Source organism: Penaeus chinensis, chromosome 6 (assembly GCF_019202785.1).
Source record: "Penaeus chinensis breed Huanghai No. 1 chromosome 6, ASM1920278v2, whole genome shotgun sequence".
Lineage (NCBI taxonomy): Eukaryota > Metazoa > Arthropoda > Malacostraca > Decapoda > Penaeidae > Penaeus > Penaeus chinensis.
In genome coordinates, this window is record NC_061824.1 from 4,858,570 (window position 1) to 4,871,069 (window position 12,500).

At 34.8% G+C, this 12,500-nt stretch overlaps 1 protein-coding gene across 1 annotated transcript in view; it reads right to left on the reverse strand.

The window, feature by feature from the left end:
• Positions 1–1,827: 1,827 nt before the first annotated feature.
• The window catches only part of LOC125026184 (prosaposin-like), an 18,013-nt gene continuing 7,340 nt past the window's right edge, over positions 1,828–12,500 (reverse strand). Inside the window, exons 6-19 of the mRNA XM_047614470.1 lie at positions 12,362–12,500; positions 11,935–12,086; positions 10,662–10,829; positions 10,279–10,453; positions 9,909–10,045; positions 9,355–9,489; positions 8,987–9,133; positions 8,363–8,531; positions 7,484–7,558; positions 5,659–5,759; positions 4,585–4,762; positions 4,281–4,441; positions 3,910–4,101; positions 1,828–2,852 (exon numbers count right to left, since the gene is read on the reverse strand). The exon at positions 12,362–12,500 is cut by the window's right edge and continues 3 nt beyond it. Coding sequence (XP_047470426.1) covers positions 2,799–2,852; positions 3,910–4,101; positions 4,281–4,441; positions 4,585–4,762; positions 5,659–5,759; positions 7,484–7,558; positions 8,363–8,531; positions 8,987–9,133; positions 9,355–9,489; positions 9,909–10,045; positions 10,279–10,453; positions 10,662–10,829; positions 11,935–12,086; positions 12,362–12,500 — 1,983 coding nt within the window. The 3' untranslated portion in view covers positions 1,828–2,798. The remainder of the gene's footprint in view (positions 2,853–3,909; positions 4,102–4,280; positions 4,442–4,584; positions 4,763–5,658; positions 5,760–7,483; positions 7,559–8,362; positions 8,532–8,986; positions 9,134–9,354; positions 9,490–9,908; positions 10,046–10,278; positions 10,454–10,661; positions 10,830–11,934; positions 12,087–12,361) is intronic.

The window sequence follows — 12,500 nt, forward strand, 5'->3', positions numbered from 1 at the left end:
CAAATTCAATCCTTTCTTCTTGCAAAGATTTTTTGTGCTGTTTTTCCTTACGTTATGTAAAGTTTTTTTTTTTTTTTTTTTTTTTTTTTTGCATTCTGAAGGTTCAACAGAAGACCATCAGCATCACTGTATGTGCATTCATCATTGTTGTAAATATTCAAATATCCTGTATGTTGCATGAATATTTAATTTAATTTTATATCACAAAGCACTCAAAGATCATGAAGATGTTACTCTTATCACTGCCTATATTTACTCATTTATTGAAAATGTTCTGCAGTGTCAACAGTTAAGGTCATTAGCAGTGTGTACAAAATATAGTGGTAGGGTGGAACTTGGGGGGCAAGACGTCTTTTGGTTCAGTAAGGCAATGTTTATGGATTTCTAAAATGGTCAATAGTCAAAACGAATAATGTGCCAAATGTACCATCTGAAGGTACACATTATGGTAAAGTATTGTGGCACAATAGTAATTATGAGTTAATGATTTAGGGTGGACAGAAGAAGGGTTTGAAGCAGGGAAGGAAAAGTTAGAGAGAAAAGACCCTGCAAAATTAGTCGAGTCGAAGGCTGAGGGCCAAGGCGGAGGTGATCCCTACACTGGGCCTCAGTCTCCGCCTCCTAAGCCCCCGCGGCAACAACGAGCAAGGGATTGGGGTGGTCACTCCCTATTTTATCATATCTATTTTATTTATTTATTTATTTAAAATGTTCTGCTGTGTCAACATCTAATTTCATTAGCTACATTTTTTTGGCTTACAAGGTGATGTTTGTGGATTTCCAGATTGGACAATGGTCAAAACAAACAAATGTGCCAGACACCAAAGGTCACACAGCATTACGGCAAAGTCTTATGGTAAAAAAGGTAAAAATGAGTTAACAATTAGGATGAGTGGACAGAAGAAAGGATTAAGAAGGGAAGGAAAAGGAAAGAAGAAAAGACCATGCAAAAATAGACGAGGCAAGGGCTGAGGTCCACAGTACATTAGGCCTCAGTCTCGGCCTTAGTCTCTGCCTCCTAAGCACCCCCCCCCCCCTCCCCCCACGGAAACAAGAAGTAATGGATTGGGGAGGTATGTTACATAGCATGACCCATGTGTATCTAAATCTGTGCTAATTTAGTAGGATTTTGGTGCTACTGACATGTCTATGGAATTAAGATGTTATGAGTAACTTCGCACAGAATAATAGGTTTAGTTGTTTAGGCATTAACAGATGAGAGGAATTGGTGCAGAAAGTCACCTCTACTGACATGAGTACTGTAAAGTGTGATCTTTTTTCTTCATCCATGATCTAATGAGCGTTTCTTCATAATTACAAATCTTGAGTTGTGGAATCATCAGTCATATTTACCATATTATTCCTTTGTTCACTTCCTTTTCAACTTTATACTTCTTCTTCCTTTCCTGGATGTCTTACCTGATGTATTGAAAATGCGCTTCAGCCAATGTTTAAAGGTTAAAAGATGTTCAAAAGGACAATTAACTTCTAACACTTAACTCAGGTCTACTCTTTATCAACCCTAATTTATACCTATCTACCCTGGCTCACACCACTAAAATCATTGCTGGTTGTTTGCCTATCAGAAACCCACAGAATAAATTTCATTGTCATCTATTAGTAACTTTTTGCATCAATCCTTTTGAATTAACCAATTAACCCATAAACGGAGATTAATATACAACTTTCCTTGAAAGGAAGCATTAAGACATGTTGCTATATACAATATGACCTTTACAATACTGTAGTTCCATAATATCCAGATTTTGGAGTTTCACCCGTTTTTTTTGTTTGTTTTTTTCCAAGTTTAAAATAATACAATCCAGGAAATTTTGACAGCCTTTATCGATATACCATTGTAGAGGCACACTGTTCCATAATGTAAATAATGTAACATGCAAGAGTTACATATAATTCTTAATACTCTTATTCTACATCTATCATTGGTCATATATCAGAGATCAACAAAATAAAATTTGAGGTTCCAGCACTCTTTCAACAATATTGCTCAATATTAATGATCTCTATGAACATAAAAATATATCTCATTTGTGACGTAAAATCATTCAGGGGTAACAATAATCACACAGTTCCCTTGCTTGAATATGTGGAGATAACATCAAACCCTCCAAAGCTCATGATACAAGGCTTCTGATATTATTAAAGCAATATATGATAGGTATGTATATATATCCAAGAAGAGTATTGGCTATATGAACTAAAAGTGAACCTATTGCATAGCAAGCCTGCTCAGAGATATATTAAAGCCTGAATATAGGGTGCTACTAATAAATCAATTTCTACAACAAAACCATGCTGAGGTACAAGTAATTACTACAGACAATTTGTCATTTCATATACCCATTTAAGTAGAATTTAGGATGAATAAAAAAACAAAAAACATTACCAATGGACAAAATGACAAATACATTTAATTCAACACCAAACACACAAAAGGCTTTTAAAAAATTATCCTTCTATATATTCTTAGACATCCCGGTTATTCCAATATTCCTTACAACTAACAAGACAAAATATAAGCCAAACTGGAGGAATCAAAATCATCAAGCATAAAAAAATATTCATCACAGACAGTAGTTTTTATAATGACAAGTATATACTGAAACAGTTTGATCTTTTTTCACACTGCTGCTTTTTGGAGAAAAAAATAAGCCCTCCCAATATCTACATCCACTCAGTCTTCATCTTCATTTTTTTTTGTTTTTTTCTTCATCATTTTTTTTTTTCTTCTTCTTTTCTTCTTCCTCTTCTTCTTTTAGCGATCAATCCTCGTATCTTTAAATGGCAGGAACAACTCCCTTCCACACCTTTGTTTCGCAGTGAACAGTTGCCTGGAATGGAATGGAACTTGTGAGTATTGGGCATACTTTCCTTCAAAATTAGAAGAAACAAAGGGCAGTAACAGTTGGCCTGGTCTACACCAGGATCTCCAAATTTTTTATACCATTAACCCTTTCATGGAATCCTCAATTCCTCATTGACCCCCAGACGAAAAAAAAAAATAAATAAATAAATAAATAAAAAATAAATAATACTAATTAGCCCTTTGCATCTGGATGACACACCCATCACCTCATGATAAAATTTGGTTTGAGGGCAAGGTCAAGTGAACATGTCGTCATGGAAAAATTTAGCTGAGGAGTGGGGTGACAAGTGCAGGAGGTCATTTAGTGAGATGATATGGACTATCGGCAAAGAAAACAGTCTATTAGCATCTGGATACCGCCTACATGCCACATCCATGAGAGAAGCCACTCAGTAAGCCTAATGCCCCGAGATTGGGTCACGTGCAGGCAGTGAACTATCTGGATCCAAGGGGTTAAGTAGATGTGCAACTTCCATATACACTAGTGAATGGAAATGCATACCAAACCCTGATTTCCATATACATCAGTAGGGGAAACTGCATACCAAGCCCTGAAAAACTGTTGTTCTCTATCCTATAACTCCAGTAACTCACTCTCATAAAATATAGGGAAACAAAAGATACATAAGTGGAAGATGGGAGAAATAGGAAAATTAAGTATATAAAAAAGACAATAGTCAATGTGAGAAAAAGGCTGAATCAAATAAAGAATGTATAAAGAAATGGCTGCAAAAGAATGTCAGGGATACAAACATCAGGAAGAGGATTGTAGTGAAAATAATTTTGAAACCAAATAAAATAATCACATAAAAACAAAATGAGGAAGCTTAAAACAAGGAAGAGAGGGAAAACAAAAACAAGTGAGAGAAGGAGAAACATTTTTTACCACAACCATATCATTACTACATTTGTCAGCAAATACTCGTCACCAATGGACCTCTTTCTGTCATCCTTGACAAAAGGACACAGAGAACACTACCCGCATAAAAATAACAAGAGGACAATTACATATTATGGCTTACCTTACAGGCTGTTGCATGCATCTTGGTCTGGCACCAATAAGATGGACCCCAAGTGCACTTTTCAGCCCCCAGGAGTGGTTCTGAAGTGTGGTGGGGGCAGAACTTTATGGCCTGGCACACGTGTTTTGAGTCCCCTAGTTCAGCAAGGAGGTTCACTACATAGGGCCCATAAACTTCGATCATGCTGCGGCACTGTGTAAAGAGATAAAAATGTCTAAGAAGTTCTCTTTTTAAAAAAAGGTAACAGTATAAGATGGATACAACATAGAAGCATACAACACAAAAAAGGCCTATATACTTTAAGAAATAGTCATCTACATATAAAAACGTATTCATAGATTTTAAAATTCAATATATGATTTGTCTCATACCGTGTCCTTTGCATTATTGGGGAAGAGTCGACAAACTTCTTCAAGAATAGTGTCAATGGTGGTCGTTGCATCTCCATCCTTTAGCTTCTTGTCAATGTAGTTAACAACTCCTTCACAAACTTGGCATTTGTCCATTCTCATATTAATAAGGGCTCTCATACCTGCAAAATAGTTATTTTGATTACAAAAAACGTATTTAATGCAGCATACAATCGAATGACATCACAATACCAAATCATCTCCTTCCCTTAAAAAAAAATATATATGTAATATAAATCTAAAATTCTGTTTGTGACAAACTTACTTTCAAATGATGGAGGTTTGCAGAGCTTGATCTGTTGGCAAACAGTCTTTGGACTAAGTTCATGAACCAATAACTTAATGATAGCATCAGCATACTGTTCAACAAAGCCAATACAATCATCAGCAAGAACACCTGGCATATGAGCACAAAGGAAGTCCACAACTTCAATTATTTCATCCTGAAAAAAAGACCAAAAAGACAGCAATTATTACCATCATCAATAGTTCCAGTATTTCTCTTGCACCTACTACTGAAACACTGTAAAAAAAAAACTGCATACCTTTCATATACTATAATTTGCAACGATAGTGCTCCTTGAGACAAGCTATATCATGTCCAATAATATCCATGTTAAAGTATTTCTAATTGTGATCCGAGATTTAATAATTACTAATGAATATCTAAGATTGAACTACTACTGATGATTATGTTTGAATTAATGCTAATGATTATCTAACAAATGACTATTGTTTTGTCTCATTACTTCTCCCACTTCAGACAAATATTTTAAGTCTAATTTCACTTAGATATCTATCTTATCTTAAAGTAGCTCTGGATCATATTCATCTTAACCCACTAGCATCTGGCATATAAACACTCCACTTTATTCTTTTTCTTTTTTTACAGATAGCTTCCCAAGCACTAGGCCTACGCAGTCTGAACTGTTTCCCTTCTTCTTTGAATTTTCAGGAAACAGTCTTATTTCTATTACTATTATTACTGATAACATCGTTAATACTGTTATTATTATTATTCATAACATTATTATGGGCAATTGTAGTGATACAAATAAAATATAATATTAATAATGATAAACTTTTTCTAAAATTGTACTTTCTTAGCAAAATTGACATCAGATACCATTCACATCTTTTAATCTAATCCAATATATTTTTATATTTACAAATTGCAAATATTTGACATTTCTTTCTCACCATGAATATTTCTTTCTCTTCTACAAACTTCAATCTTACTTACAAAAGTTATGAAATTGCAGCATATATTTTTGTCTATTTGGAGGATCACAGCTAGTAATATATCAATCCCATCATTATAATGTGGATTTTCACTTACCTCAGTAGCATTTTCTGAGAGCAAGTCATCAACTTGAACCATGGCAAATTCACACAACACACATGCTGCAGACTGTGCCATCTCGAAGTCGTTTGTTGTTTCTATGGAAAGAAATTGGTTTGCTTAGATTTTCAAAATCGAGTTAACATTTGGTTTATGTGGACCTATTTCTTAGACAATAATGGGGAAAAGAAAATAATTACACACTAAAAAGGACAAGGTCAAGTTATCACTGTGAACTTTTTGGGCAAAAAGTTTCTCCGTGCTATAAGAAGGAACCTCAACAGGTTACAAAATATTGCCAGGGAGGTTAATATTCCATATGTGTACTCAATCGTTCTGGGGCTTAAATGCTCAAGGACTGATCTAGTGTTTGAGAATACAAGCCTCTCTGGTGAGTGATTAAGACCCCTACTTTTCCAAACAGAGGGAGGGTGGTGACCTACAGAACCTGTCCGTTTAAGCTACACATAAATGGTGCTCCTTATTACTAACCTTATTTTTCACATATATTTGTTATGTAAACCACTAACAGTGCTTGTAGGCAAAACTTTTATATCTTTTTACTTATCATTTATCTATTGTCTTGTTAACCCAATGGCGACGGGTCACGGCTATCGCCGTCATAACAATACGCCCGATTTGAGGCGTGCGGCTGTCCGCAGCGGCGCCGCGCCAAAACGCCCCAAGGCAATGATTCGGCTTGATGTACCGAATTCACGCGCTCAGAGTCGGCGCGCTGCCGCCGTTCGCCAGAGCGTAGAGTTTTTTTTTATTTTCTATACCTGACGCCATTGGGTTAAAATCATATTTTATTCTTTTTTTTTTTTTACAGAATAGGATGTGTCAATCAATACATATAGTAATTTTTTGTAAAATCCATTTGTGGATTGCTTTCATAAAAAACCAAGATCTATGCAGTCCCTTTACCCCTATGATGCAGATGATGTGACCATCACGTCCTGAAAAAATTTGGCTTGAGATGCAGGTAATGTGAACATCCCGTCATGGGAACATTTGACTGTGGGCCAGGGTGACGAAAAACCTGCTGCCGTGAGCATTTCAGCTGAAGGCCGGGGGTGACAGGAAAGACGCCACAAGCGCATAAACCTCTTGGAGGATGATTAGACTAATTTATTTTCATTGATAATCAAGTGTGCAATGTCTGTGAGCCATAAATGGAAGAGTGCCAGCTCTAGGGAGGACATTATTTTCATGCTCAGAATCATATGTCTGCCCAGCAGCACACGTTGTATTACAGAAAATTGAATACCATGTAAAAAAAAATAATAATAATAAATATAATTTACTATTATTATTCTTGCACTGATTGAGAGATGATGTGCAGTCTGTGCAAGGAAAATAGTCTATTACTATTTGGGTAAAACAAATCAAATTACAAATATGGACATTGTAAAATGGCAATAAAGCTGTAAATGTTTATGCATAAAAACAGAAAATAACATTGCAAAGTTTAATTTACCACTTCATGATACTCTCAATCCTGCAAGTGTTTACAACAACTAACTTAATCCTTTATTAGATTAAAGGACTTAAGATAAATTTCCATTATATATAACTCACTAGTTTAAACTGTATATATGCAATATCTGGGGCAAAATACTGCTAACTGGTGTGTATCTTAACAACAAAGCATGACTTTCACTTTTGATCGGTAAATGGTCATGTCAGAGGAACATTACTCCACCTCTTTGAAGCAGCCAATGGGTTAAATTACACAGCAAAGTACTAGAAAAACCATCAACAGGATAATAACTAACATTAGTAACCTGCATTTAAGGTAGCCAACCTCTAAGAAACTTACGTGATGATACAGATGGAACAAACATGCGAGACACAGGCAACTGGTGAGAGGCATCAAGCACAGGCAATGCACTTTCTGGAAAAGAATTCATACATAAAAGAGAAGTGAAAACTATTCTTTTCACATATTACAAACAAGACTTCAAACAGAATGATTTGTCTCATGCTCTTGCACCTCTACCAGAAGGCAATTAGTGATGAGTCTACCAACAATATAATAAGTAAAAATACGGAAGGTAAAGTTATACATCCCACAACTAAAACTGGAAAAACAGTTCCCCAATTTCAAAGCCATTCAAAAATAATATAATTTTTCAACATTCTATACTGTAATTCTGCTTTCCTCATTCCTTTTTTCTTAATAATATGCATCATGTATAATAAACAGAAATCCTATGTAACAAAGAACAAGTGTAGACAAGAGTGAATATAACCTTGCATGCAAGGCACAGTTCAGGCTATGTTAAGCCCTTCTTTTGGGTAATATTGCCAGAAAATAATTTGAATTTATGAAACACATTAAAAAAAAAAAAAAAAAGGGATGATTTTTTTACTAACTGCACACCACAACTGGGATCATAACGGAGTAACTGCACACTCCACAATGTGAAAAAATATCAAATACATAAAATTATTTTGTCTATGGAATTCCACAATTAATCCCAGGTTCAACAATGAATATAAACGAATAAAATACTAAGCATATGCCCAACTTCTTTTACAGAATGCCTTTGTTGTTTTCTTACGGTATTTTTGTTTTGTTTTTTTTAGAGCTTCAGATGCTCTTTTTGACCATATATCACTTCTCCAAGAAGATATTTTCCTGGTTAAAAAAAGGATATTATATATAACAATTTAAACATGATTATAACACTCATACCTGTTTGCTTACACAGTCCCAGGTTAGTGCAGATTTCATCTGGGGACAAGTTGTTGAGCAACATCTGTATGACCTGATCAGTGTACATTTCAACAAACATATCACATTCTTTACGTGCTGACTTGGGCAAAAGGTTACACAACCTTTCAAGAGCACTCTCAATGCCTGCCTGCAAATATATAAGATAACAATTACATTCCTGATTACAACAAAGTATCAATAAAATATTCTTCAAATCTATCTTCTTTGGCTCCATTTGAAAACTTTTGCTGTAGCAAAAAATGGAACTGAAGCTAAAATTTGAGTACTATATAACTTGTGTAAATTAAGAATGGCATTAAGATGGCATTACACCACAAAATACAAACTCTAAATTGTCAACAGGGGTCCCACAATTTTGACCAAAGAAATTTAGTGTTTACATTTGGACAAGGAATGTTGACTGCCTATTTTTTACATACATTCACTGAACAATGCAGATGTCCTCCATTACTTTACCCAAAAAAATACTAAATATTTTGAGATTCTTTCCTATATCGCATGCTTAATCAAATTCCCTTCAAAAATATTATCCATCCAACAATTGCAAACACTATATAATCAACCATACATGTATAAACTTACTTCAGTTCTGTTATCTTCAAGCATGTCCTCCAGCTGGGTCAAAGCATACTCACACACAACACAAGATACATCAGGTTTTTCAGATGTGACCTGCACTGCCTCCTCTGACTCTCCCTCAGATGGGCAGAGATGCAGCATTGGACAGATCTGGAGCAAAAAGAAAAAACACCTTAGTTATGTAGAGAATTCCATTGCAATTATTTTTCTTTTTCTTTTTCATCTATAAGATCAAATATAGCAGATATACAGTCCTATTGTCAATTTTCTTAAAGCAAACTTAAGCAAGCATAACCAAAATATTAAAGTAAAAAATACTGGTAACATGAATATTGTATCAATAGATTAATCATTAACTCAGGCTTTCTTACCTGGGATGGGTCAATCTCTTGAGCCAGCAACTCAATAACTTGGTCACCATAGGCATCTACATAGTCCTCACACTCCTCTGCCAGTGAATGGGGCATCATGGAGCACAGCCTCTCAACAGCATCTTCAATGTCCTTCTGCAATTCGTTTCCCAATTTCAATCAGTCTTATTTTTTACTTTTCTCATTCTGATTATCTAATACAGCATTTTTATATCAATAGTACATACATCATTCCTGTTCAGAATATTTGGACTTTAGAGTGCATTAAAGGAATGCCTTTGTATACTATAACAGTTCTGAGGAAAAGGCTAAAATAATAACTAGAGATGTGAAAGATCTGTAAATTGCAGTTTCTAACTTACTCCAAAAGACTTCAGCAGCAAAACAAAAGTTTTTTTTAATTAGTTGTCTCATCGCAAATGAAACCGATTAAAACCATGCTTGCAAACATGAATATAAGAAAAAAAAGGTGGCAAAGGACATAAGCAAGCAAATCAACTAAAGAAACAAGAAAAGTAATCAGACAAAAGTGTACAATCATTAAAACTACTAACACGAGTATCCTTCTGCTCAAGCATATTCTGCAGGAAATGAAGAGCAAATTCGCACATCACACACTTGTTGTCATCCCCAACGTGTCCCTTTCCAACAGGTGCAGCCAACATCCCATTCCTACCAGCATTCGACACACCTGATATTTGACATGAGCAAAAATAAATTAATTAACAAATAAAACATAGATCTCCCTTCAGTATAAATATGACTTGCTGACAAGGATTTCTATAAAAATAGATGTTTTAGAGAAGGTACATGTACGCAAATGGATTCTTTATATTAAAATATCTTCAAAAGATTATGAAATTTACTGAACATTATAGGGTCTAAACACTCCTGATAATTCAATACACCAAATATCAATCTTACCAATGCCACTTTTTGATAGCTTCACACGTGGCAAATTTGAACCTTGGTTTTCATTCTCAAATCTGATGGCACTGCTCTCATCACCACCAATCAAGTGCTGCCCAACCATCAATGATGGCCTAAGAGGAGTTTGTGAAATTCTCTGGCTTACATCAAGCACTGTCCAAGCTGGATGCTGCCAAGGGAATGATATTTCTGTTAGTTCCAAATTTTTGTATAAAGTCATTTCATCCAAACTATGATTAAAAGCTTGCTCATTGTGCCCTAATAACATTTACCCTACAAAATAATCCAAAATCTTATGCATAGAAAGTTTAAACTTGAATGCTTGAATACATATCAAATCCTCACATAAAACATAAAATAAACAGAAATCAACAAACCTCTCCATTGAAAACTGAATTGGCACCACAAAGTCCTACTGCTTCACAGATTTCCTTGGGGTGAATTTCAGACATCAGGAAGCTGTACAAAATCTGGTAATATTCATCTACCAAAGCAAGGCAGTTCTTGCTGAACTTGCCAGACTGATGACACAAGCCATCTAGGATCTGTTTCATAAGAAAATGTATTAGTTTGAAAGCTTGATTTGTCTAAAGATCATTTTCTTTAGAATCAATTTCACACTACTAAATATAATTTGACACCTATTCATTTAAAACCAGTTTCATAGAAGATTTTTTTTTTCAATTTTAAACATTTTACTTCAAACTATCAAGAATTTTCAATAAATGCTTTAGACTTTCTTTTTTTAATAAAAGAAGAGATGAATAAGAGCAAATAAAGACATTAAATAACAACAAATGAAGATATCTTATTTTGAAAAAAAAAAAAAAAAAAAAAAATTGGTTTTGCAACCAATGAAATAATTTGTCCATACTGTATACAGTATATACCTTCAGTTATTCAGCAGTATGACCACCAACAAATAAAGGCATGCTAAACAAAAGTCATTTTAACCCAATGCCTCCAGGAGAATTTGGGGTTTCCTGGGCCCACACTCCAGGGACTATGTTCATCTAACTGGGCTTGCCTCCACGGACTATTTCAGATATGGCTGAATCATACCAAGAAAGTAATATGATTTCTTTTTTTTTTATCATATGTATCCATGATTCTAATGTTTTTACATATTCAGTGATACATGCTATTCAATTCACTTGCTAGATTGAACCTGTAGTAGTCAGACTATTAGAATCCATTTCCATAAACCAGGTGTGTTACACTCATTTTTACAAAACAAGATTATATGTAGAATTAGACTGCTACTTCCATGGCTTTAGTACTTTCCTTTTGAGTCTCATACTTCACAACAGAGATATATATTTGCCTGCATAGCAGGCAAAGGATTTACGAGTTTTGTTGCCCTTTAACCCAACCCAGAGGGGTCATGTGTTTCAGTGTCATAACAAACCCAATGCCCAAGTCAGCCATGACATGAATTACCCATCACCCAGAGCCATGGCTAAATTAGTCATGAGTGAACCTGTCACTTGGAGGCTAAGTGATATGCCTATACCATACTACATGCATGATATTACCAGTGAGAGAAGGAAAGTAGAAAGTAAACTATATTCTAGTCTAACATATCTAAAATATCTTAAACTATTACCTTTTTTCTCTTCTAAAACGTTTTTGGATAAAAATAAAGCATACCTCTTTGAATTCTTCTTCAGTGGTATTTGCTGTGAGAACGTCCCTCCAGTGTTGCACAATTGCTTCACAGAAGTCACAAGGTTCATCACCAGAGTGCGAAAGTGCAGGACGAGTGTACTGTCCACTCTGGTGCATTCTGTTTTCACACATTTCTATGAAAGTAAAATCTTTAATAAGTATTAACATATATGTCTACAGATCACAGAAAGATTTTCAGATTAGGTACAGAATCAACTTAAAATGAGATGTTTGGTTTTCCATGTGCAAATATATAAATTCTTAAAAAGTTATCCTAAATTCAAATTTATTTGCTGCTAAAGCATTCCAGCATTTCCTATAGAAAGTGATTACTAATTCCTAAAACAATTAAGTATATATACATCTCTGAACTACTGGAGAAAAAAGAAAAAAACATTAGTTTACCCACCAACTAGGTCACAGAAGTCTTCTGGTGTCAGCTGATCTGTTAAGAAATTGTAAATATCATCAAAGTTCGCTTCAACCAAAGCACTGCAGCCATCCGAGAGAGATCCAAAACGTCCACATATGGCTATCAATCTGTCCAT